Below are 27,423 nucleotides of genomic sequence, written 5' to 3'. Positions count from 1 at the left end.
GTAAATAAGGCAATAGGCACTAGACAGGGTTCAACCTTTGTCTTAAGTGTCATTCTACTATGATGCATTGTCACAGAGAAAATGATGATGAAATTTTAAAACCTAATAAATCTTCATTTAAAACAGGAATAGATATAATAAATTTTTACAAAATTAATCAAGATATATTTAAGTGGAATTATCAGATTAAGAAGTTAGTATTTTCATAACTAATAATAGTTGTACTTTATTCAATACAATTTTACTCCAACAATTTTGAATGTTTATATTAAAAATTTTTTTCCAGCATGACTGCTTTTCTTTGTTATAGTTGAACAACTTACAACAAATAGTTTTTATTTATTTTGTAATGAACATATCCTAAATAAAGTACTGTAGACTAGAGTTACTTTCTATTTTGAGGTCTATACCTCCGTAAATTGTCCCTAACTTACTATTAGTCACAAAGTAACTCGAGTCTACTGTACAATATGAGGAATACATTCAATACAAAATAATTTCTATGTTTTAAGTTGTACACCAGTTAAATCAATTTATCAAGAATATTTCTCTTAAAGAGTAATAAATTTCTGATTTATATTATTCGTAAAGTAACTGTATATTTTTTATTAATAGAACCATGTATTTTTAATCGGGTAGCTTTGGTTTAGGCACAAGAATAAAGCAATAAACTGCCTCTTACAATAATTTCAGCATTTAACAAACAATTATTTTCATCTCGACTGTTATTTCATTCAGATCAGACCTTGAAATTTTTGTATTCCTTGAGGAATATTTCTTATTTGCCTGCCATTATTGGTAAGTAACAATTTTGTTTTACCAAGGTTAAATCAATGTTTAAAAAAAAACATTTATAAGCTGAAATTTTTTTTCTCTTTCAATTTACATCCTGTACATACATTACATTACACCTGTTAAATAAAAAATTGTCTATCAGCAAATTGCCTGATTGATTCAATAAATAGCATATAAGGCATGAGAAAGAACAGCTCTTCTCTGGCTTTTCTTACTCCCTCATGTTAGCAGGTCCCCCATTCACATTCTTTTTAGTCTCCTCCTATTCTCAGGCATGAGAGTCATAGCCATTTGCTTTATGAGTATGTTTTGGTGTCCAAGTAATTTTTCATGAAAACGTTAGTTATAAGTTCATATGTATTCAGTGACCGTCTGAATTTTTAACTTAGTATGTAAAGTGATGTTATTTGCGCACCATGGTGTTTCGGTGATAATTCGTAGTGTTTTAGATTGGAAAAGATATGAGTCTATTTAGCTATTCCATGAATATGTCCAGACAGGTTTTAGTCAGTATGAGTAGTGAGTGCAATAGATTTAGTAGGACGTTTCTTCTTAATATGTGGTCCCCACGTCATATTACTATCAAGTGTTAGTTCAAGGTATTGTTTGTAGGATGGGTCGTTGAGGTATATTGGAGGGCAAGTTTCTTGTCTCAGTGTATAAGTAATGTGCAGGAACTTTTCATTGCTCAGTTGAATCTTCCATAGTTTCTAAGCAGAAAATGCAACAACATGCAATAAACGATAGTTTATATAATGCCAATGTTTTTAAAAAACTCTAGTATTACTGCAGTTAAGATATTCTGCTTCTATATGTTCAAATATATATTATTTTAGATAGGAATTAAATGAAATCCAGCTGATGATATGACAGAATATTAAAAAAAAAAAAAAAATTGGAGGCTGTAATGGCAATAACTTGGTTCTCTTGAGTTTAGAAGCAGCATCAGTTTAAATCTGAGACTGGGATGTGGAGATTACTTTTATTTTGCAGTTGCCGCATAGAATAAACCTGAATCCTTCCACTCTGCTTAGAATTAGATAACCTACCTTTAATCCTCAAGTCAATTCACATTATGGTTTAAAACCCAATAAACAACATATAATTATAGTAGGTTAAAAAATACAATTTTTTTTTAACAAAATGTTTATAAAATAGTCAACAATCTTACATTATAAAACAATGTAATATTAACATTAATCACAATGTTTATGAGATCATTTAAAACAAAACTATTAGGAATGTATAAATTGTGGATTAAGTAAATTTCCGATGTACTTAATACAAATTTCCAAATCACCTCTCACTAGTATCAGGTATCCAACAATTGAGAGAATTATTCAATGCTCCGGACATTATAAACTGAGTCGGATACCATAAATGATCAGTAACCGAAGTATACTTTTTACAGTCTTCTGTCCTCGAATGACCATCATGCTTAAAAATTTCTTTCATATTTTGAGAAATATCAAAAATATAAATATTACTATCAAATCCAGAAATAGAAACTATATTGTTGTTATTAGGATCAAATTTCACTTTTAAATTGTCATCCGTTGTAGATAAATTTAAATTATGTTTCATCAATGGTTTAGAAGAATCACGCAGGTCATATGTTTTGAATACTCCTGATTGAGATAAGAAGCATATATTATTTGATGGATTTGAATTTTGTATATATGAATATCTTGAAGCAGGGAACAGAGCAGCATCGCCTTCGTCTCCAGCTGTAAATTAAAAACAAACCAAAAATTAAAAAAAAATATTTTATTAGTTAATATATATATATTTTTTTAAAGATTTAATTTACTTGTATTACTAATAAAATGAATAATGAATACAAAATTAAATATCCATTCATTAGAGACTAGCGTTATAGAATCATGTGTAGCTGATTTGATTTATAAAGTATGGGGGTCTTCTTTATTTGGTTTTCAGACCAATACTTTTTTTATTAAACAAAATGATTCAATTATCCTAACAAGGCTGAACAGACCATATTCCAAACCTGAACATTGAGAACCTTTATTAAAGTTTATATTGATCCTTTGGGGAAAACAAACATAACTAGATAAAATGGAAAAGAAAATATTTTACATTTATCACTCATTTATTTTATTAGACTATATAAAAAGTAATGACAATTACTAATACTTGATTAAAAGTGCAGTGGACTTATGTTTCCAGGGGGTGAAAGACCAGAATTACCAAATCTACAAGCCAATCAACCACCACAACTTGTGTCCGCACTTAACACTTCATTATTATTGTCTATCAGTTGTCAACATTTAGAGATATCTATTTCACTTGGTATGGGTAATGCCTACTTATAATCATTTTTTTTTTAATTGATCAATTAAAAAGCATGTGAAATTCATTTTATTTCAGCATTCATCATATTAGATCATTTTTAGTACAATTTAATGCACAATGTGAAAATTCAATCAATTCTCAAATTATGACAGGGTTTTGTACATCAATAGTATTAAATAAAGAACTTCAAGACCCATCTCTCCATGCCAAGAAGAAGGTTAGATTAGTTATTGTTTACAATTACCTAAAATATTCTAAAGGAAAATAATAATAAGTGCAAAACAATAAAAAACTCAAAATAAGTTGTTAACTAACTTTCAGATTGATTAGTTCAGATTAGGACTAGAACCAAGAGCTAGGCCCTTAAATATCACGACAAATCCAACACATTAACTCATCTTATCTCTTATTATAACTCAGTAATAATTATTTTTATGGATGAGTTCGTAGCTCATTGGTAAGGCAATGGACTACTAACTCCAAGGATCCGGGTTCGAATCCAGCTGGGCAGATAATTATTATCTCTTTCACTGTAGCCACTCTAGTCAGCCCTGAGGGTTCGGGAACCCTCCGGGGGCTACCCAGCCTCATGGGTACCCTTAATTGACTAAAAATCTGGCAGTTGATCGTGATTCTGACCAAATCACCTTCTTGCATAACCGTTGGTCTAGTAACAGAACTTCCTTACAAAGTACTGCACCCAATTATCTTTAGGAAAAACTTTAATTACTTGGTTAAGCTAATAGCATACAAATTTTTAAAATGTAAATTCTGTGTGGTGAACTAAGAGTAATATGAGAGACAGAAGGCCGAATAAGTTCAATAGTAGTATTAAGATTGTAAGTTCAAATGCTGGCTTTTAATTTATATCATAACCCAATAAAGAAAGATTACAGGTTAAAAACTTTTAAAAAGTCTGCAATGACAATTATTTTAGTTCCATTATGGAGACACCGTTCTATTGTCTGGACCCTGATTTAATTTTTTCTAAAGGAGGTGATGAGTGAATGGAATAGAATACTCTCAGTCTTGTGAAGGTAAATGAGAATCTACTTGAGTAAATATATAATTGTATGGTCTTAAAAACTGAAAAATAAAAACAATTCTTTGAATAATTAAGAAATATGATAATAATTGCATTAAGAGTCAAACCATGTATTTTCTCTCTTTTCTCATTACTCCTCCAGTCATGTAAATGAGTAGTCCCATTTGTTTTTTCAGTTAGTGCGATAAGATTTTCATTTAAACAAACTGGAATAAGATCATTACATACATTTTCGTCTAAAACAAAATCTCTCAGAATTTCACCATTGCTTAAATCTGCAATCAGAGATTTTTTCCGAGTATCCTTAGTCAGTATGGCTGTGGATTTATTGATCAATGCAATATACGGGTAATATAATGGGAAATTCAGAGTAGTATTGTAGCCAATCTGATCTGAAAACAAAATACAAATGTTCAACCATTCAAATATATATGACATTAAAAATGGGTGACAGGATATAAAAATATATATTATCATATAAATAGTAATTTATAAACTTCAAAAATTAAAACAAGGATGATTAACTGTAACAAATTTTATTGCTCTACTCCTAAACTTGAAGATATATGTGCCTGAACACTTTTCTTAGAAAACAAAACTTAAAAATGTTATCTAAGTTGAATTAAAAAGCTGTAACTATACCTGTATCAGAGACTTTAATGTTGTAAATCATCAAACCAACGTCATTAGTTGCTAATAACCTCTTCTCACCATAAATAGCTGTGATCTAAAAAAGAAACCAAAGATAAGAAGCAATGAGCTAATAATCAATGTGCATCATGGTTTTATCCGTTTATAGAGCCTTAATACTAAAGAACTTCATAATTTTTGTTACAGAAAAAGAGCAAGTACCCTACAGAGAGGGGACGGAAGAAATAATCCAGACATAATCTTCAGGTCACTGTTTAGCTGAATCTCATTTGAACCCAAGTAAGTTTGAGTTACTTTTGTTGGTAATTTTAGTACTGTTAAATATTTTTGTTCTGAATTCTTTTCACACAGAAGGCACATGGTTTCAAAGTCATTTAGTTCCATTTGTTTTATAGGATTTCCACTATCAAACATAATTAACTGTTTATATCTGAAATCAAAGATAATTAAAATTAAAAAGTTAATATTTAAAAGCAAACTCAATAAGATATATAAATTAGTTGTTAGGTTATAATTGGAAGATTTAAACACAAAGTCTTGAGTCTCAAAAATAGTCTAGAAAACTTATACTGACATATGAAATAATGTATTGCTATCCATTTATCACAACTTATGACCGATAATCTACAGATAGAGCCTAAAAACATGGAGTTTCTCTATGTACTAAATATATAGAATTTCATCAGTAAAACAATTGGCTCCCAACAGAGGAGTGATAGGGACTTAGATTGATTACCCTTTGTTTATTACTAATGATATCTGTTTTTGTTTTTTTTTTCGTCGGCCTAAGACTCCCATTGAAGTCCTATACTGCCTAACCATGGTGGGGGGTCAAGTTTTTCATTTTGTGGGGCCACCACTCATTGAAAAAAGACATCTATTTTATCAATTATTTTTCCTCTCCAAGATCAACAGATAGTGAAATAAAATTTTAAGGGAAAAAATTTATAATCTTTATGCTTTTTTGTTTTATTTTTGCGGTAATTAACCCAGCATTGGTCATAATCCTACAAAGTTCCAAGATATTTATTTCCTTTTTATTGGCATTTTTTCTATTTTGTTTTGTAGACCTACTAAAGAGGGAATTCAGTTTTTGAGAAAGAATATTGACTTGCCTGGTACTAAAAATATTTCAAGAACCAGAAATCAGTAGTCTCAGCAAATCCCTAATGGTTCAACCAACTGAGAAAGAGATGTCAGGACCTGGAATAAGTATAGCTCCAATGGAAGGCAGCAATGAAACTGAGGCAAAAGCAAAATGCTGTTGGGATTTAGCAGGTTTTTTTGGTCTATGTCCACAAAGGAAAACAGAAGAACAAAAAAAGGTTGCAAGAGCTGAAAAATTCCTACTCGCAATTTCATCGAATCCTGTCCCGATACTTGTTTAGATTGGTCATATATTTATTCTGATTGGTCATGTATTTGTTCAACTTGTGACATGAGCTCATGTCAAGAATTTGATTGTATTTGTATAAAGTAGAAATTAACACGATATTGTGACTTTAATTAAAAGAAAATTACCTAAAAATTTAAAGTTAAGAGATATGCTCCAGTACATGCAACCATGTCTCATGAAAGAAACCAATTTCAGGTTGTTACCTCTGTTTTTCATTTTATACCTATAACTACATCCATTGTTGATAACATTATGGGAACCTGATGGTGATTTTACTCTGTATATAGATTTCTATATGTTCAAATGGTAATTTCTCATGAACAAATTAATATTTTCTCACAATTTATTTAGCATCTTGTTTGCATTTTTTTTGGTAGTACAATTTACTGTTTTTTATTTTCTTAATCCATAGGAGGTAAAGAAACTATTCTAATCAGATTAAATTGTTCTATGTACACATTTTAACAGATTTATCTGTTTTAGGGCTCTCTGAGGCCAAAAAACATTTCAGGGCTCTGTATAGCTGTTTGTATACCAGTGCCATGATTATCTCTGGAATGGATGGACCAATTTTGTTGCTTCTTTTTTTGTTTTTTAGTACTACCAATGACTGGAACAATTTTGATGATCCTTGCTTAAAATCTTTAATTTAAGGACCCAAGACCCAAAACATTTTCATATATACCATAAATCCTGAAGATAAAGCAGTAAACAAAGTTATTTACTGAATGAATTATGAAGAAAAGAATATTTTTTTTTTTTACACATAAATAAAAAATGATACATTTTATGATAAACTATGGATATATCTGTTATATAGATAATAAAATTACCAACAAAAAAAATCATTTCATTGGACCAGCATTAGCTAAGATACAGTTTATTGAAGTTTATGGGCTTGTTTAAAAATTAATTTGCTCAATTCATCTCCAAATCTGTTCACTTTTGGTTTATTCATTTTAAGAATAATTTGAAATCTATAAATCTTTTGAAACATTTCATGTGCTTAGTCGAAGAATAATTAAATTGTCAAATAACATAAACTAACAAATCAGTAAATAAAAATAGAATTTTTAACAGACTAATATTACTGAAAATAAAGCAAGAAATTATTGTATTGGTCTCAGCAGCCAAACTGGTAAGGAAAGTCGTTTGAGTGGATATTGAAAATTAGAAAAGAACTGACTAAAGTTTTAATTTCAGGCACCCCACTTTAAATTATATTTTCTACAAATTATTGTAGTATATGATAATGTTATATATGCTTTTATAATAGTTATTGAGTATTTCAATGTCTTAAAAAGTTAAAAAATTTGCTAGGAACAGAATAATGGATGTTTGATTTTTGAAAAAAAATAAACCAATTAATCTATATTCAAGAATTTGTTTGGACCTTTACTTTTAGCCAAACTGGGAAAAAACAATATGGAAATGTACATATTCTATAGCCTGAGTGCAAGAAAACAGCTCTAAGAGGAACTAATTTCATTAAACATGGACCTACGTATTGAAAATCATACTTTTCACAGAAAATGGGTTTTCTGAATGAGATCCTAATACTGTGACTATATTATTTTAATTATTTGATTGCTTTTTACGGAAGAGCTGTTTCTAGAATGGTTGTGCAAGGTGATGTGGTCAGGATCTCCTTCAACTACCAGGTTTTCTCCTTAATTATGGGTACCCAGTTTATAGAGGCTGGGTGTACCCTAGGAGGGTCTACTGAATGATTTAACAGAATAGATATCAGCCTATATAAATTATTTATACTTATAAATAAATTTAATTTTGTTTACATTTTATAAAATTGGGTTCCTTTAATCATGTTTTAATAAAATGCATGGAATTTTAAATTAATAAAGAATTCTAATTTCAATATTTTATAAAACATGAACACATTTTTTCTAGACCTTGAATATTATTTTCATATGACTTTAATACATGGATTACTGTGCCAAACAAATACTGTCTATATGAAATTACAGTAATCAACAAGAGTACATTAAAATTAAATAATTTTGCCATTTTCATTTCTCTACCAGTATAAGAAAAATAGCAAATTTTGTAGTTTGGATCCAAAGTATTTGGAGAAGCAAAAAGGATTTTGTTTTGTAAAGAGACCCAAGACATGATTTATAAACATATATTATTAAGAAAGTGGGCTACCTTTTGATAGATTCTAGAAACCATTCTTCCTCACTGTCTATTTCCATTCTTATTCAGGTGACAAAGAGTTATGCTAATTGAAAGACAAAGCAAGAAGAGTAGGTGAACTGTTTTGGAGAAAGACGCCACCTGTGGCACAATGGCTATAACCTTCTGTTTGCAACCTTTACACAACAAAGCTTTGCCAAGGACTGCCAGAACAGATACCGCTTCCCTCGGAATCTGGTCCGGTTGGATTTGTTCTTAGTTTAGGAATAGTTTAAGTTTTATTTTTATCATATTTTATTCGGATCGTATTTAATTATTTTCGTTATTTTTTTTTAAAGTCATAATGAGTGTGTTAGTTGCTATCCCGTCTCGATTCTCCTATAATAATTTAAAATCTTCGTCTTTGTGCCAGTTCTGTTGTTTTTTTCTATTTTTATCTTAATGGAACAGCATCTTCCTTCAGTTATTAGTTTGCAATTCAGAAATTGACTTTTACGTTTTCTGAATCAGCTTTGAAAAACAGGTTTATTTCTTATACTATATTTTTTTATTATACAAAATAAGAATGTTCCATGGTTCTCCATTTTCTTATTTTAAATAAAATTTGACTTGTCTTCTCTAAATATGAAGACAAATTGAATTATTCAGGTACCATTTTCAACATTAAAAAAAAAAAAATCATAGTGTATGTTATAAATTTTGTATTAATTTAAATATAAATTTTATTTTTCAGACATGGCTAAAGGAGAGATTTCTGATGACAACATTGCCAAAAATCCTGGGACAAATAAGAATACATTTTTTGTTTATGCATTATATTTTCATATAGTAATTTTGTATTTCTTGATATACACATTATTCTCCGAACTCCAGCAGGTTAAACAAACCATACATGAGTTCAATGTGAATTTTATCAATTTAACTGCGAAAGAAGTTCAACTTCAAATGAAATTTCTTCAAGATTTCACCCATCAAGTATGTCCGAATAATGTCAATAGTGAGAGAAACAAAAGGGAGGCTGTATTCGGGAACAGATCTAGGTTTGATGCTGCAAGTTTTTCGAGGAAATCAAAGGTTCCATCAAATTCTGATGAGAATGGACCCTATGGCAATGGAGCCCCTGAAAGAAAAAATCACGGTGAAAGAAGAGGTAAAAAAAACAAGAAAAAAAATAGGAGGAAGCGTGGCCACGGTAAACATAGACAAAGGGCATGCTTAATCTAAGTAACAATAGATTTAGTTTTCTTTTTATTAATCATTAAAACAGAAATAAAAAAGAATTAACTTTTGGAATAAATGAGCATATTCTAACATTTTAAATTTCAATATTAAAACTGGTGAAAGTAGCCTAATTTTGCCTCTGTTAACCTAGCATGCTTCTGCTGTAATTATTAAATATTATATTTTGTATACAAACTCTTAAACTTTTCATCTATATGGTCCTTTTAAAATTGTGATAATTATTTTCTTTTTAAAGGATTTTTCCCACGTGCCTCACATTTTATTGGTGCTCTTCCAGAGCCAATAATAAGGGATGGAGGTAAGGCTATAAAAACATTTAGTATCTGAAATTTAAGCATATGATACCATATTGTTTATAATTATTTTTCTCAGGCCTCCTTGCTCCTTGGTTGGTGCAAAATGAAGCCATAAAAGATTTTGGATTAGTTACAAATGTTCCTTCTACGAGTAGAGATTCAATTGAAATTGTCGAAACTGGACTTTACTTTATTTATGCTCAGGTAATTAGTTACTGTTTATGCTTATGCTCAAAGTACTTAATTCTTAACAAAAAGAAATTGCATTAAACAGGATATGTTTGATATCATTTCTAAATTTATCATGAAGCCTCATATTTCCTTAACAACATTACTAATATGATTAGATACATGCGCTGTCATTTGATTTAGTTTTGATTTATCATGTGAAATTAGGTCATTTGTATTATAAACATTTTTCACATTCATGATTGAATTATTTTTAAAACATATGGATTTGAGATATAGATGACTACTATGAAACAAGTTTTGAAAAGCTAAAATTGCTATTTAGACATTTAAGAATGATTATTTGAATTTTTTTATGTAAGCTTCAGTAAAACATCATATCCTCTTTTACAAGGATGAAGCTTTTTGCTTTGTACCTATATCTGAATCATCTATGCTTCAGACTTGATAAAATTGTGAAATAATTAATCATTAAATAATAATAATTGATAATTTTACAATGAAATATGCAAGGGATTTTCTTCACTTCATGAGCTCCTAGTTATAGTTTAATGTATAATGCAAAGTAAGAGATATTATGTTCTTTAAAATTGTATGCAAAATTTTATTTTTAACAATTTGTATTTTAAAAAATCTGGTGATCTGAAAAATTTGATTGGTGGATTTAAATTAGCACTACACAAAATTTTGAAAATATTTTTTCTATTAAGAAAATAATTGTTTTTTCATAAAACTAAGGTTGAAGTAGTTGGTATATAATAAACACGGTACCGTTAAATAGTTATTTGGTAAAAGTGTTTCACTTTTCAAACTTATATCTCTTTTTGTATGAAGAACCTCTGATCTGTGTTTCCAACTTACTAGAAAAATTCAAGCATCCAACCTACTCTACCAATTAAAACTTTTTGTGACTAATGCAATCTTTATCTTTAATATATTTCCTTTTATATTATTTTGATTTTAAGAGCAATGCATAGTCTAGGATAGCTGGCTTATAGTTAACCAAAGAAATCTAGTCACAACATCAATACAGTTTATATCGTTTATGCAGATGTACTATTTACATCAAAGAAATTATAATTGGCTTATTAATTAAAAATTCATTCACATCAGTTTCTACAGAAAATTACTGAATTTCAAATTTGAGATAAGAATTTTTGTATAAATTTAATTACTAATTAAAACTGCTCCTTCTACCATACTGACCATCTGTGAATTTGAAGATGATCAGGACTGATGTTAAGAAGAACAAAAATAGTTTTCCACTATTTATAGATTGGTAACATTTCGTCCCTCAATATAGATCTTCATTAAGTCTGTTGTAATAGATAGAGGAATAAAACAATGAACAAATTATTTTTGGAATCAAAACTTCTATTGAATACCGGCTTCAAAAACATGTTTTACATGGACATAAAGATGAGACTCTCAAGTTATTTTAGAGCTTAGTCTGGTTCCTCTTCTCAGCTGCAGGGAACTAGGTCTAAGGTATATGTCAGTGTTTATCTTCTTAAACAGTCATTGATAGGGCTCTGACTGATCTCAAATTTTCTGTAAAATGTGATATGCCTCGTCCATTGGGTTCGAATCAGAAAGCATTGTTTGTCTTTCATGTATAACTGCTTTGTTTAGGATTTTTTAATGTTTTTAGTTGAAATTTATTTTTAAATCTGTGAGGAGCTACTAATGGAAAAAATAGATTGCTAATTAGTCGCCCATTTCCAACTGATATAAGAAAATGGAGAAAATTGCAAGACCAAAACTATCCATTATCGAAGGCTATTCTCATTGCTAGTGTTTCAACTTGGCCTTTTAAATCTGTTAGCTGTACTTTCAAAGATCCCTCACATACTATGAGGAACTTTCTTCAATAATTGCTTTTGTGTAGACAATGTGATTCAAATTTCTATATAATAATAGTAATAATAGTAAGGCTTAGTGAATCCAAAGGTTCAATAATGGTTGCACCAACAATTGCTCCTCACTTATCTTTCTTTCCTCTTTCTATCGAACACTTTTGAAAGCCAGACGTTTACACTAGTAGTAACACAATCCTCCCATTTACTTTTGGTTTACCCATTTACCTGTTGTAAAGGGCTACGTTATCTACCCCAATGACTTCGCACTCTTTTAGTCAGTCTTTACATCAATCATATTTGCTGAGCCTTGGTCATACTATTTTGTATTGTATAATTATCCAGTTGTGCTTTTTGGACCAAAGATGTATACTATATACGATATAGTAGATATATACTAGCAGTTAATCTTTTATTTTCAAAAACCTTAAGGCTTGTTTCTTCCCTTTATATAAGCAGTCTATTTCCATTTCATAAAGAACATTAATACTGTATGAAGTAATCCCACAATTAAGATCTATTTTTTATAAATATAAAATTCCTTTTATACTTAAATTTGCATTATTCTGAAATCTGAATATATTTATTTTTTTAAATAATTGCTATTTCGAACAACGTATTTTTGATGATGTAGTAATCCTGTGACTGTGTCACACAAGTTCCCTACCATATTTATGAAACCTTGAACCTCATCTTTTATCCCATTGTTGGAGCTGAATCATCTTTCAGCCTAATACTCTTTCAATTTGGAGAGGTAAAAGTCACTGGTTACCAAGCTCTGACCATGTGTGATCATGTCCTATTGGAACTATTTTTTTTTTTGTACCCTACTATGAAAAATAAAGAATAAATAGGTACAAAAGATGTCAGTTGAAGTGTGCTGTCTTCTTCTACCCATGGGTATTTTAAGGGCTGTGTCGAGTGTACACTGCATGTGCTGAGTCGATGGCGCCATGTGCACATTGAAACTTTTTTACTCCGGTATGGTCTAGTGATTAGGATATCAGGTTCTCATCCTATTGGAACTACTGCAGGAGAGCAAAAGTTTATCTGCACCTTGTTGGCTTAACATCTCTTTTCTCCAGTTATGAATCGCCACAATAAGACACTTTTTTTGGTTCCAGCAGACATACATTCGACCAACAATATCCCCTTTTGATCTCAAGTTGCCTTGTCTTTTGTGTTCGTTTGAATATTCGTTGTTTGCGGAAAGAGTAATACCGCTGCCAAATTTTTGTTTGGAGTCAGGTAATTAGGATAACATCCAGGTTTTGTCACCTGCAATAATCAAGTTCAAAATGGTTAAAGGTGTAATCACACTCAACACCTCCTCGAGGAAGGGAATACAAAACTTGTCTCTGCATCTTTAAACAAACTGCTTGAACTGAAGTGGGATTATTAGAAAAGGATGCCCTCCAACTTTAATTGGATTGAGTTTTCTATTCTTAAATAACCAAAAAGTTAGTGCCAGCTTTCTGGGCAGTATACTTGAACTGACATTGATACCAGTTTATATCTTTAAAAGGCTATTAAATTTTTTATTTGTATTTACGCATAATTATTCAAATTGATGGATGTATGAGCTTTTCTAATAATCGAGGAATGTAAATCACATATAACGCTTCATTTTGTTGTTGATGTAGTAATTGCATAAATAATTGATAGTGTTATCGCTTCATTATCAACCACCGGATTTGAGAAACTGTGTCCGAATCTTTGACCTTGCCATGTGATTTTATAAAATTAGATCGGTTCCTTGCTAACTACTGCACTAGTGGTTACCGCCTTCGGAAACGTTTTTTAGTACCGGCAACAACTTAAGTATTCATCAATCTCTTACGCTTGCGAGATATCAATTTTTATTGGAACATTTTTATGCTCGTGAATGTACTTAACCTATAAGTTATTTTTGATAATACAATTTTCTTATAAGACAATTCCTGTAAACTTATTTGGTCGAACTATCTTTTAAAACTACTATAAAAAAGCATTATCAACATACAAGTTATTTGCACACTTCGTTTTATTAAAATTAAATTATGAATTTATACAATAAAAAAACCTTATTACTTCAAAAATAAAAAGTACATTTCTTTAATGCACAGTCATAAGGGCTTAAGTCGAAAATATGAGATTTTCAGGAGAGCAAAAACAAAGTTCAAAACATTATGTAAAATATAATTATTGATACTTTTGTAATTGTTATTTTTATAAAACAATATAGTAGTAAATCTATCTGAAGCATAAAGACCATATTACCAACCGGTAGCTCTGATTTGGTGCTATAATATGACATAATCTCCAAATGCTCAAAAAGTTCCTTAGCCCTAAATTATAAAGATTTATAACTTAATAACTACTAATAAAATTCAAATGAAAAACTTCTTTCATAAAAAAACAAAACATCAAACTAGCAAAAAATACAGAAAACGTATTTGCACACCTTGCATATTATTATTATTTTTTTAATTATATATTGTGTATGAAGTCCGTTGGCATCTATTACCGCTTTTAAACGTCTCGGCATTGAGTGGATGAGGTATTTAATTAAATCCGTGTTAATTTGTTCCCATTCTTTATGTAAAAGATCCTTGAGATGGTGTTTTGGAACATTTTTATCTAAAAGATGCTACAAATTTTCAATTATATTTAAGTCAGGAGACTGTGGAAGGAGAATGATATGAATTTGTTGGCGAATGTCAAATATTAATCACTCTTTAATTTTGTTTGCTGTATGTTTCGGATCATTATCATGCATAGAAATTTATTGATCTTTAATTCCTAATTTGGCTGCACTGGCAAGCAGGTTATAACGCAAAATCTTGACATAACCATCTGCATTTAAAATACCTTCAATAGGCACGAGATTTCCTGTACCATTATAAGCCACGCACCCCAAACCATTACACTCCAACCACCATGTTTTACAGTAAATGAGACGTTTTGCTTCTTAAATTCTTCACTTTTCCTTCTCCATGTCTATCTGCCGTCAGATCCAAATAAATTAAATTTACTCTCATCAAAGAATAATACTTTTTCTCAAAAACTGATGGCCTTGTTGGCGTAATCCCTAGCAAATATGAGCATTTCTTTTTGTTTCTTTCTCGGGTCTCTGCTGTAAATTCCTTCAGGATTTAAAACATTTCTAATTGTTGTAATACTCACACAGACCCCAAAAGTCGATTCGACCATATTAGTTAGGACAACTGCAGTAACTTCTGGCTGTTTTATCGCCTCCATATTGATTTTTTTTTTCATCCTCTCATTTACTTTCTTTGGACGTCCTTTACGCCGGTTATTTGCAGTTGTGCCTCTTTCTTCAAATCTCTTAATTACGTATTTGACGATAGAAAAATTAATACCTAACAAATCCACTATTTCGCGAGTAGCGGCACTTAGTGTACTGGTTTTTGGCACTAGGATCGCTTAAATTAAAACGAACTTGATTGAAATATTTTATAATACTGATAGAAAAGAACAGGATTATAGTCAAGCATTCGAACAAAAGCAAGCAAACAAACATATTGCACAAATACTTTTCTCCTTGTGTTTATATTATGTTTAAATAAATTTTTATTATGATCAATATTTTTAATTGAATTTATACTGTTTTTTTAACAAGTTTTAATTTTACTTTTTACTAAGGAACCTCAAACTATTTTAATATTACTTAAATCCATTATATATAGAAAAGACCAGGTGTGCAAAATACTTCACTGTAGCTCACAAGACATATGATTGGATCACACAGGTCATGATTTAAGATAAAACCTAGTGGGATCATTAGTAATAGTAAAAGATAAAGGAACTTCCATATGCTCTGAATTAATTATTAGCTCTTCAATTTAGTAGGAATAAATATTTTACTAATAATAGTTATTTAAGTAATTTACATTTCTAAAATGTTAGGGACATCCTGCCTAAAATTCGGTGTGAATTACAATTATTATGTGTTTTAATTTTATTCCTGTATACTTTATTTTTTTTTTATTCAAAAGAACTTCATAAGTTGTTATCAAATTGAGATTTAAGGAGAAAAACGTCAGATCTTGTGAAGATTTTTGAGAGTGACCCGGCAGCGCTGGGATGAACAAGACCTACAATTAGTTTAAACGTGAAGCATTCGTTAAAGTTTAACTGAAGATTTACTATTGCATGCCAAACGTTACTAGTTACATACAGTATACCGCTCCTTTGCTTTGCTAGTCTCACGTATAACAAAAAAAGTTTGAATTTAGAACAAAAAATCAACATTTTGTGAAATAATTTTGGATTTATTTGGATTTTATAGAAATTTTTTTGTTTTTACCGATATGTTCATTATAAACTACTTAATGGTCTTTTTAACAAATTTCTAATTTTGAACACTTTACGTTCAATTTTTGCCGAGATAATGTTTTTAAACATCAATAATTTTTCGAGAGAAATAAAAATCATTATTCTTTGAATTTATTTCGAAAAATACCTGCGAAAAAGTTACTTAGCTGCCATTCAAATTAAAGCTATTTGTGTGTAGTATAAACTAGTTTATAGTGTTTATTTTCGTATGAGTTGTTATATTTGCTAAAATAAATAAAAATTGATTTCTAGGTGTTCGAACAAAATTTCATATGTAAGATTTATATTCATATGCAAATATCATGAAAACTACTACTACTACGAAGATCAATGCCATAAACTAATTTATAATATATTACTTTAGCTTTAATTTGAGTGCTGCCAGAAATCTGTACGACCTATAATTCTTGATATATAGTTTTCATAAGCAAAAAGCTTTTTGTAACTATAAATCAACAGCTTGTACATTTTTTTTTTTTTCGATTTTTCCCAAAACGGCTGCGATTTTGACTAAACTCAGTGGATCAATGAAACATTAAGTGGTATTTAATACCAGATAGGTTATAACCTCATTGAAATGGTCTAACATGGCTTAAATGCCGAATACTCATAAAATCTTTCTTCTAAAGTATCTTTTAATTTTGTTTATATGAAAAAATAAACAATTTCAATTGTAAGCAATAATAAACAATGGATAAATACAAAGTATTAAAGAATTTTATGAATAACTAAAGGATAAAAAAGGGAAGCATCCCATTCGGATGGAAAAAACCAAGACCGCAAGAACTTCCCCGATTGTGTTATGACTTCGTTATTTTTATTAAACTATCGTATTCTTGTCAGGAAAAAAAAAAATATTCGTTGCTTCACCTCAAGAAACCCTAAAATACGAATTACGCGTACCGCATCATCTTTTTGTTTTGTATCAATAGATTATGTCCGACTACAATTTGACTCATAGGTACGAAATCCACTTAGTTCCTTGATGTCTTAAACGTCAAAACGAGCGCAAATTTTCGATTATGATAGCATACAATTGTTTTTCGTTTCCAACATGAATACAAAAGCTTCCTTGCGTTTTTAGTCAGGGAACCAAAATAATTATTTAAAAGTTTTGATAAATATTATTAAACTAAAAAAGGAAAGAAGTAATGCAGTGAAGTCAAGTGGAATGACACATTTGTCATGTAATAGGGGTATTCATGATCTTTAGTTTAACGTGTTAAATGGAAAAACTCATTTTAAATGGAGAAATATTTCCTTCTTTTACCATGTTAAAACAATATAACATATAACCTAGTTAAAAGTCGTTTAGTAGGTTTGTTAAATGGAGAATGACGTTGTGTTAGGTTACTTGCTCACAGTTCGTGTTTTTATTGTGTTCGTATTGTTTTAACTAATACAGCAATGAACGACAATAATACTAATATAATGATCATTGCTCATCTCGATTCTCTTCCTCACAAGTTAGATGATCAACAAGGAATTCAGTGGACAAACTTTCACACAAATTCCACTTTTTATGCAATAAATCACATGCTGTATTAAATCACTTTAATCTGAACTTAGAATTAAACATTAACATGAAGTTTTGGAAGGAAAGGTTATAAAACAAGTTGCTCAGAAAATCCGCTTAGAGCTTTTATGCATTTAACCTTTAAAATGACTTTAAAATATAGCTGCTCACAATCCTATACTTATTAACATTAAACATGGTAAAACATTTTACATTTAACACAACATCATGAATACCCCTTATGTGTATCATCCTTTTTTACTTCTGAATTATTCATTTAAATCGCGAGTAAGTAATAATTTAACTCATATACGATGATATTTATTTGTCATTCCGCTTTACTTCTATATTTTCTTAAGCCTGCCCTTTTTTTTACTTTCAAATGCCTGTTACATGGAATATATAGTAAAGCTGCGTTTCCCAAAGTGTGTATCACGGGGTGCCCTAAACGTTGCCACGGGTTTCTAAAAAAATGATACAAAAAAAAGTATTTATATGTTTAAAATTAAAATAGCAATATACAATGCAATGCATCACATCGTTTTCTAATTTTAGGCACTCTTTCAATATTTCTCTATTTAACTATCTTAAAGTCTCCTCTTCCCGTTTAAAGCAAATATTTCAAAAGTGATATGGGACCGTCACATCCTAGAGGTCTTAGTGGGGCGCGGACAGCCAAGAAGTACGGTCGAACTAAGGGGTGAAATCACTGATTTTATTTCCAGCGGACTCTTGTACTACTGGTCAGTCTCTAAATTATCAAATACTTTTTGATAAAAATCGAATTAACAGTTCGATCTATTATGCCTAACACGAATTTGACTACAGGCAGATGGACATGGGAACAAATTTGTTCCTTGATGTCTGTGAAGTATAGTTTTTCATAATAGCCAGGTTGGCCCAAACGTTGGATTTACTTTACATGGTTTTTCTTATTTTCCTACTTACTCAACCGCTGTATGGACATTTGTGGCTACATTTTTTGCTCGATAAGGGTACCTTGAACTTTTTTCAGCCCAATAAGGGTGCCACAAAATCTTTTTAGCCTCAAAAGGATGCCGTTGGTTTGGGAACTGCTCTTGTAAGGGAATGTAATGCGATTGTGAAATTTGTCGACTAGTTTTCAAAGGAAATACACGTTTTGCTCTTCCCTGAGTACAAATAACTAGTCTCGCAAAATAGTCTGTGTGAACAGCCTATCTCGAAAACGGAAAGTAGTACGAAACTGAAATTACATATTTAAGGCGGGTATATGTCTGGGATGTGACAGCAACTTTTTCGATAAAATCGAATGAGCAAAAATGTCACTTAATATAATCGATTTTTAACTTTTTTTTTCGATTTCCTCGAAAACGACCCCAACAATTTTAATTAAATTCTCCATGTCATTATAAAATTAAGTAGTATTTAATATCATAAAGATAATTTATAAAAAACATTTCTCTGAAGTACCTATATTTTTTTTTGGAAGATCGCTGATTGACCGTGTATAATATTATTAAAAGAAAGATGATTCAGGAGCGTTAAAAAAAAACAACTCAATTTGTCGTGAAACTATTTGTTATGAGCAAATGCACAACGCCCCACGCTACAGAGCTTTAAAAAAGATAGGAACACTTAATCGATGTAAACATAAATGAAAAATTAAAAAGATGTACAATGAGACGTAAAAAATAAATAAGAATTATAAAATATATAATAATAATTTTAGACAATTAATGGAAACGTAAATAACAACTACAAAAAAAATAAAAGAAAGATTAAAAAAAGAAGATTTATATTTTTAAAATATATTTCTTATTTTTTCATCTGTTGTTATTTCCGTTTTAATTAATTGTCTAAAACCTTTTATTATTCTTATATAATTTTTACGTTTCGCTGTACACCTTTTTAATTTTTCATTTATGTTTACATCATTTAAGTGTTTGTATTTTTTTTTGTTAGGCCCTGATGAAGTCACGCGACGTGGAGCGAAACCTGTCTCATATTAAATAGTTTCACGACTATTTGAGTTTTTCTTTGACCGGACCCGAACCATCTTCCTTTTAATCATATTTCTTTTATTTGAAAGAAATACACAGTTGCCATTGTCAACAATAATCAATAATAGATAAATAAACATATTACAGAATTTGTTTGATAAATAAAAGAGGAAAGAGCAAAATTAGGGACAGGCTTGGATCGGGAAAAACCGAGATCGCCCGAACTCTCCCGATGCAATCATATGTTTACGACTTCGTTATTTCCACCTCAAGAACCCTAAATATGTATATTTTATAGCAACAGAGAAGTAGAATGTTTTATTCAAAATTTTACCCCATATGAGTCTTAGTTTCATTTTTCGAAAATAACTAGATAACTTGAACACGTGTACACCAAGTTAGTCAAAACTTGAAGACGTAAGAAGGTTAGTATAAAGTAGTAGCGCGCACCGCACCCGATTTTTAATTGCAAAATGGTTACGGCATGAAGCATCACTATTTCCTCGCAATGAGACAATTCCAAAAATAGCAAAAAGGTAAAAATAAGACATCCTCAACTCACTGATACAAAATTGGTGGCTAAAACGAGCTATCAGTACTCAAGAGATTTTATAATAAATTTAAGGATAATGACTTTTTCTTAGATATTATATCTTAGGATATTTACAAAAAAAACAATGTTTTAATTTATAATTTTTCAATTATTGTATTAAGTTCATAGTCTGTAGTAAACTGTATTAACTATTTATTCCGGATGAAAAGTCTCGATTTTGTTTTTCTTACCATTTCTAAATCGACGTTCATTAAAATTATTTAAAAATTCAATTAAATTGATTCACTTTTATGCCTTGAAGTTTTTTTGTTTTAAATTAATTTCATTAATAATTTGTAAAATGTTTCGATTATCTGTATCTTACTTTATTCAGTATTATGTTTATATTTAACGGATTTTTTTTGTACATAATATGAAGATCGTCGGAGGTGCGGTCAAAAAGAAACTAAAAATAGTTAACAAACTATTCCCCCCCCCCCAAACTATTTTATTATTTTGGTTCCTTTTTGACCCCCCCCCTCCGACTATTTTCATATTCAGTACATAAATATAAATGATTGACCTATTTTTTCTGAATATGAAGCCGGTAGTCGGAAGTGCGGTCAAAAATATACAAAAAATAGTCGAACAGTTATTTTTTTATTTTTGTTCCTTTTTAACCATACCACCGACCATCTCTTTCATATCTAGAAAAATTCGGCCAATTGATCATAATATGTTTATGTAAAGGTTCATTATTAGTACTAGTTGATGTAAAAAAAAACCTCAGTTAACGATTTTACAGTCGTATCATTTCTTCGTTTACAATATCATCATTTTCACTACAGGGGACTCATGATTAACTTGTGATATTATAATTATCTGAAACCTGTTAGAAATTGCTGGGACATTATGGACTAAAACTCGTAAATGATTTTCTTACTGTTTTAAAGTTTGGTGAAACACGTTACTTTCTTAAATTATTTTTACACTATTGTGTTAAAACGACATAAATATGGAGATTTCCCACTTACTTGTCACTATTTCTTCAACAAAATGGTGATGTTTCCAAGATACAAAGACTACAACAATACGTACACAAAGCTAGGGGCCGACTGCTGTTGGCTGGGAGCTTGGACAGGATCAAACCTGCAAGCCTCGTTATGCGGTCTTGTTCTATTTGTTCTCCGTTCACAAACTTTCCTCCTGTTGCTGTATATCTTTATTTTTATTATCTTATTATGGTTATCTGTTGTTTATATTGTTTTTGATATTGAATGTAGCTAATATTACGCGATTAATTAATATAGTTTTCTTTAGTTCATTGTTTATGGCGACACTTCTATTGGATTTAGCACATCACTACTTTACATAAATATCTAAAAAGTAAGCCAAAAAAAAAAAAAAAGATGAATTATAAAAAATGGTTTACTATTCAAATTATTGGTTTATTATATTATTATTATTTATTTCATAATATTAAAATAATAAATTGTAGGAAGGTAGTCCAGGGTCCTGTTTCATAATAAAGTACAAACTAATACTATTAGTCTTGTATATTTATCTTAATACAATTACACAGACTTGTACAATAGTAACTTGTACTTTAATATTTTTTAATTCCTCTAATATCACTAATAGTCACCCCTATCATAAAAAAATAAGTATTAGTATTATTACCACACTAGTTTCTACACTTGTACTACGAACTAATACTATTAGCTTTCATTATGAAACAGGGCCCAGGTGGCTGTCAAGAAAGGTATCAAAATAGAAAAAGAAAACTATTTATTGTTAACCAATGTTTTGCATCACTTAGCTGGGCTTTGTCAGGGCTAAATGAAAGAACAAGAACAAATATTTTAGAATTTACAAAATATTTCAAAATAATTTTTATGTTTATAAAGAATATAAAAAAGAATTAATAATAACAATATAATGTATAGTACCATCTAGAATGGATATTTCATAAATAATAATAAACATTACAATAACCTTAAAATACCAAAGGTAGTAAAAGGTAATACACAACACGATTTATTTCCTTTCTTTTCACTATAAAGCACTCACTAATTCACTATTCTTTCTGTTTTAGAGGGATCGGAAAAAAAAACAATATTATGAAGTATATATGTAGGTGGACTGGAAACAAGTTACCAATATATATAACCAGTACAATACAATTTATTAGTCCAGGTCTGTATTTAGAACTTTTATCACACCTGGTTATATTTATTAGTAACTTGTTTCCAATCCACCTTCATGTGTACTTCCCTATTTTGTTATTATTAATTATTTTTTATATACTTTATAAACATTACAAATGTTTTTATTTTAATGTTTTGTTAATTTTAAAATGTTTGTGTTTTGTTTTTTTCATTTAGCCCTGCAAAGTGATGCGAAAAGTTTTTTGACAATAAATAGTTTTCTTTTACTATTTTGATACCTTTATTGACCACTATCTGGACTATCTTCCTACAATCTACTTCATACAGTCAACTAACTTCTTCCAATTAAAATAATTAACTAAAACAAGTGTACAAAGTCCAATATTTCGTTGATATTTTTTTTTTTATTACTATAGGAAATTTAATTACATATACAAAATTTACCATAAAACATATGCCTTTTATGCATAATAATAATAATAAAATATTCTTTGTTTATTCTGTGACTAGATCCTTTATAATAATATTACAGGCATCGACAAGAAGCATTAGTACGTTTGAGTATGATACAAAAAATTAAAAATGAACTCATAGAACATTGTAAAATATAACTAAAATAATAAATTGGAAACAGAAGAAAAAAACAACAGCAATAGTTAACAGCAAATATAAAATTAAAAAAAAAAGAAAAAGCAGATAAAACAAAAATCATATATCATCTCACAAATCACAGCATGATTAAATTTTATTAATATAAATAAAAACGAATCAAATTCAGATGAACTAAAAATAATTAACAAAAAGAAACAATTATTGTTTATATACATATTTACAGGTATAAAAGAAAATAAAAAACTTAAAAGATAGGAAAATAACTAAGAAATAATAATAGATAAATGAGAAGGAAAAAAATAAAATAAATCCCCTAACAAATCATAACAATAAAAGAAAACAAATAAATGATTGTTGAGTGAGCATAAATCAATGTATCTACAATTTCCATATAGATATTAAAAATATCTAATAATACTTATGTTACATTGCATCTATCTTTCTATTAATTTACAATTTGTGCAATGAGTATAGAGCAAATAAAATTATATTTTCTTCTTTATCTTGCTTGCCAGGAAATTTATTTGATATGTGAATAGTTATAGGATTCTAAGCTGAAGACTTTGTGCTAGATTTATTCATTCAGAGCTATTTTGTCATCACTACACTAGCAGGCTTTTCTACATATCCAGCAGCTAGTTTGGTACACAGGCATTGGGGATCAGAACCCTTCATATAGAATACAAAAAGAAGCAACCTAGTTATTCCACCTTTTCTCATGATAATATTTCGTCTTATTAATTTACTTTTAAGGCTTTGGGATAGTGATTGAAAAATACTTGATATTTTTCCTCTTTCCCCATCAATACCTGAGATATGGGAGTATCAAGCCTCTGATTGGCTGCTATTTTGAAATGAAATGACAAATAGTAATAATGAGTTCCTAGTATCATTGTAGGCCAAGTTTTCTGTGATGGATGAGTTATGAGAAGTTATGTTGGAATAAACAAGAGTTTAGATAGTTTTAGGTTTTGCCATCTTATGAAGAAATGCAATTTAGAGTTGGACAAAAAATTCTGTAAATTATATTTAGAGGTATAGGATCTTTTAAGCTGGTAAAAAGGTAGGAAAATTCATTGTGGGGTTTAATGAGACAAAAGATTAATACAGAATACTTCTCTGCCTAGAATAGAATCCCATTATACCAGGTGCTAAAGTAGGTACTCAGTGCATAATCAGTTATTTTATAGATAAATTTATTTGAAGGAGTATATTTTTAAAAAAAAATTGTCATTCATTGCTTTTTGACCCTGTTTTCAAATATATATCATTCAAGCTATTTTCCATATCATTTCTCATTATGATTTCCCTCCTACTTTTCTTACTTAGAGATACTTCTTATTCCATAATATTCCTCTACTTTGATATAATTTAATGAACTGCAACACCTGTTATTCAAGTCATTTCATGTGTCATTACACAATTGCCATTGTGTACATAGCCAATCCAGTCTCACAACCATATTAGACTTGGAAGGTTGAATCTTGGCTTTAGGCTGCGATATGAAATTGAATCATTGCATGCGACAACATGTCAACTTAAATTATGATGCATGGTCTTTTATTGGTTCCATAGTTTATACAATACTATAAAAATTTGAAATATTTTCTATACTCTTGTTGTTACTTCAGTATCTAGGTTTACAGTGCGATGTTGAGCTAACTTTGTAAATAACGTTTTGTTTCCTCTTTGTTGCGTTGTTGTATTGAGTTAAAATCAACTATTTCGGAGGTTGATATTTAATTGAATCACTCAAATACCCAGAACTACTAAACTGTAACTGCCATATTAATTGTTTAGACACTTTTGATTATCAGTAAACAAATTGTTAGTTTGTTGTAGGTATTGATATTAGTATGATAGCTGATTAATGTAATTTACTGTGTTAGCAGGTGTACTATATGACCTCTGCTGAAAAATCAAAGGCCCACAACAGCTTCTTGATAATACTGAAGCCCAGCTCCGGGCCTGAGAAACAGCTAGCCCACTGTGCAACCCTAGGAGATGCTGATTTAGGTGGCGAGGCTAGTTGTTATACAGGTGTTGCTCACTCCTTACTCGCTGGAGATTTGATCTACATTAGACAGAGGGAGCGTGATAGGCACATCGTTATGAGACCAGGACACACATTTCTTGGCCTCGTTATGTTAAATAAGAGAGCTAACTAAGCTTCTTTTTTTATTTTTACCTTACGGTATTAATTGTTCTTAGATTAAATTTTGTAGAATATAAAGTTATTTTTCTAGAGACTTAATATTTTTTTTTTTAAGAATTGATTTTTGTATAAACATAGTTATAAAATTTAATGTTAGTGTTTCATTACCAATATATTTTTAATAAGATAGAGTTGATATCATGCTTATTTACCAAATATGAGTTCATTACCTCATGATTTCATTTCATTTTTACAGAATTGTGATAATTATTCTCTCTCCAATAATATGCTGTGAAATGTTTGTTTATTTTTTATTCTATTATCAATTTTTTTGTACTCTACAAGTTAAAAAAAAAAGAAATTGTGGATTTTAAAGATTTATATTTGTAAAAGTTCTGTCACAAACTATAAATTATCCTGTTCACTTTGCTTAATTTTAAATATGTTGTTTATGTGAATAATTTAACCTGAATTTCTGCAAGTTTACAAAATGTGATCAACAATTTTTTATGTAAGAAGAGGATATTTGATTTTGTTAAGACTAGATAAATTCCTGTGATAAAAGTTATGCTGCTGTTATTAAAATATAAGTAAAGTTTTGATATCTCATTTATGTTCATTGATATTTCTTTAGTGCCATCTTGATTAAATTTAGAAGGACTGGACTACTTTTGTTAATATATCTAATTGTAAAATATTTTTATGGTTGAAGTTGGTTTATCTTTATTAAATATGTATACGAAAATAATCTAATAACATTTTTTAATGTTATTACAGTAAATTACTTATTTTTGAAGTTTGCAAAAATAAATAAATGATTACTCTGACAAGAAGGAGATGTTTAAATGTAAACAATTTTTTTACTTATTTGTTGCTACTAGGAATTTAATGAATAATTCTTCATTGATTGCTTGATTTAATTTGCTAAAAAGCTATTTAAATCAAAATGTTTGAAAAAAAATGAGAAAAAAAAATTTTTTTTATATGTTAGTTAACTACTAAAATATAAATTTTAGTGTTACCATTTTTATTGTGGTTTATTAGAAATACAAAAAGAAATTAATGTTCTTTTTTTTCTCTATATTTACGGTTATTTGCTTGTTCCCTTAAAAAAAAAAATTAAATATATCTTATTGAATCTTGATTTACTTTATACTGGTATTAAAAACTTTTAAATTGTTTTATTTTTACGATTTGTTATGTCATGATTCCGAGCCATTAATTGTATGTGTTTGATATTTTCTTTTTTTTTGTTTATTCCCTTAACAACGTTTTAAAATTTTCTGCTTATTTTAGAATTGGAACCTTTCATAGATGCTAATTTTAAAATTATATTTCAAAATTATGTTCCTCAATTGGTGAACTTACTAACTTTATAGGATTTAGATTGGCTGTGCTATTAATGGCTGTAAAATAACTTAAGTGCCTTTAGTTTTTGCTCTTTTTGAGCATAATGCTCATTATGTGTCGTGTATTCAAAGACTTACGAATAACTGTTGTATATAGATATCCTTTTGAATATAATTTTAGTGAAGATGATTAGATATTGGTATCTAACCGTTTAAGATGATAGATAGTTTTTCTTACTTTTTTTTTTATTGTAAATGTTAAATTTTATTATTCATTGTTGTTTTTAGTTTTAGTGTTTAATAAGTTGTACCCAACCTTCTTATTAAAAAAAAATTTAATCAATTACTTAGTGTTGTAATATTATTATGCCTACTTATCTTAGATGTAAGTCCAAATTATTGTATTCTACTAGCCAGGCTCAATTTTAATTTTTTAAACATTCTTCATTTGTTCGCTCCATCTTCCTCCCAGTGCACCTCATATTGTAAAAGCTTCTTCATAAAATTTCTAATATTTCTTCTTACTTTAGAATTAGAAGAACAGTGTCTTACCTTGACCAAATTAATACTTTTAGTTTCGAGAAAAAAAAAAAATTATGTTAAACATTGCTCGCATCTGTGTCCCATTAGCCAAATAATTGCCAAATTTCATAGTTAAAAGTTTTTTAAAGAGTCACCCTGTCATTTTGTATATTTGATTCAAAGATCGATTTAATTGGTTCTCATGGTCAAATCAATTAAGCTGGCTTAGTAAACAATCATTTCGCTCTCTTCGTGGATTGAATCCATGTCTAGTCAGTCATCCAGGTCTTTAACACCTTCCTCAGATTTTGA

The 27,423-nt window shown here is 29.3% G+C and overlaps 2 protein-coding genes across 10 annotated transcripts in view; one reads left to right on the top strand and one right to left on the bottom strand.

The window, feature by feature from the left end:
• The window catches only part of LOC106685453 (uncharacterized), a 28,661-nt gene extending 1,726 nt beyond the window's left edge, over nucleotides 1–26,935 (top strand). The window contains exons 1-6 of one of the 8 annotated variants that reach the window (XM_024364353.2): nucleotides 3,088–3,105; nucleotides 4,991–5,083; nucleotides 9,088–9,546; nucleotides 9,832–9,894; nucleotides 9,969–10,096; nucleotides 24,975–26,935. In XM_024364353.2, the coding sequence (XP_024220121.1) occupies nucleotides 9,090–9,546; nucleotides 9,832–9,894; nucleotides 9,969–10,096; nucleotides 24,975–25,253 (927 nt within the window). In that variant the 5' untranslated portion in view covers nucleotides 3,088–3,105; nucleotides 4,991–5,083; nucleotides 9,088–9,089 and the 3' untranslated portion in view covers nucleotides 25,254–26,935. Of the gene's footprint in view, nucleotides 1–3,087; nucleotides 3,106–4,990; nucleotides 5,084–8,459; nucleotides 8,592–8,736; nucleotides 9,003–9,087; nucleotides 9,547–9,831; nucleotides 9,895–9,968; nucleotides 10,097–24,974 lie in introns of those variants that run through there. The other 7 variants (XM_014428129.3, XM_067049809.1, XM_014428130.2 and 4 more) reach the window with 7 other exon arrangements.
• LOC106685452 (WD repeat-containing protein 73) lies at nucleotides 1,911–21,449 on the bottom strand. 2 transcript variants are annotated; one of them, XM_024364351.2, is made up of 5 exons: nucleotides 21,340–21,449; nucleotides 5,006–5,234; nucleotides 4,796–4,880; nucleotides 4,261–4,545; nucleotides 1,911–2,522 (listed from the first exon to the last, which is right to left on the bottom strand). In XM_024364351.2, the coding sequence occupies exons 2-5, from the start codon at nucleotides 5,216–5,218 to the stop codon at nucleotides 2,092–2,094; spliced, it is 1,014 nt and encodes a 337-aa protein (XP_024220119.1). In that variant the 5' UTR covers nucleotides 5,219–5,234; nucleotides 21,340–21,449; the 3' UTR covers nucleotides 1,911–2,091. The 2 variants fall into 2 exon arrangements, with proteins under 2 accessions (XP_024220119.1, XP_014283613.1); XM_014428127.3 differs by lacking the exon at nucleotides 21,340–21,449 and adding an exon at nucleotides 8,367–8,500 and having other exon boundaries at nucleotides 1,914–2,522.
• Nucleotides 26,936–27,423: the final 488 nt, after the last annotated feature.

This window comes from Halyomorpha halys, unplaced genomic scaffold (genome assembly GCF_000696795.3).
Source record: "Halyomorpha halys isolate HHAL.00 unplaced genomic scaffold, Hhal_1.1 Scaffold694.1, whole genome shotgun sequence".
In the NCBI taxonomy this organism is placed as follows: domain Eukaryota; kingdom Metazoa; phylum Arthropoda; class Insecta; order Hemiptera; family Pentatomidae; genus Halyomorpha; species Halyomorpha halys.
Note: the sequence above shows the minus strand (reverse complement) of the source record. Positions and strands in the feature narration are given on the sequence as shown.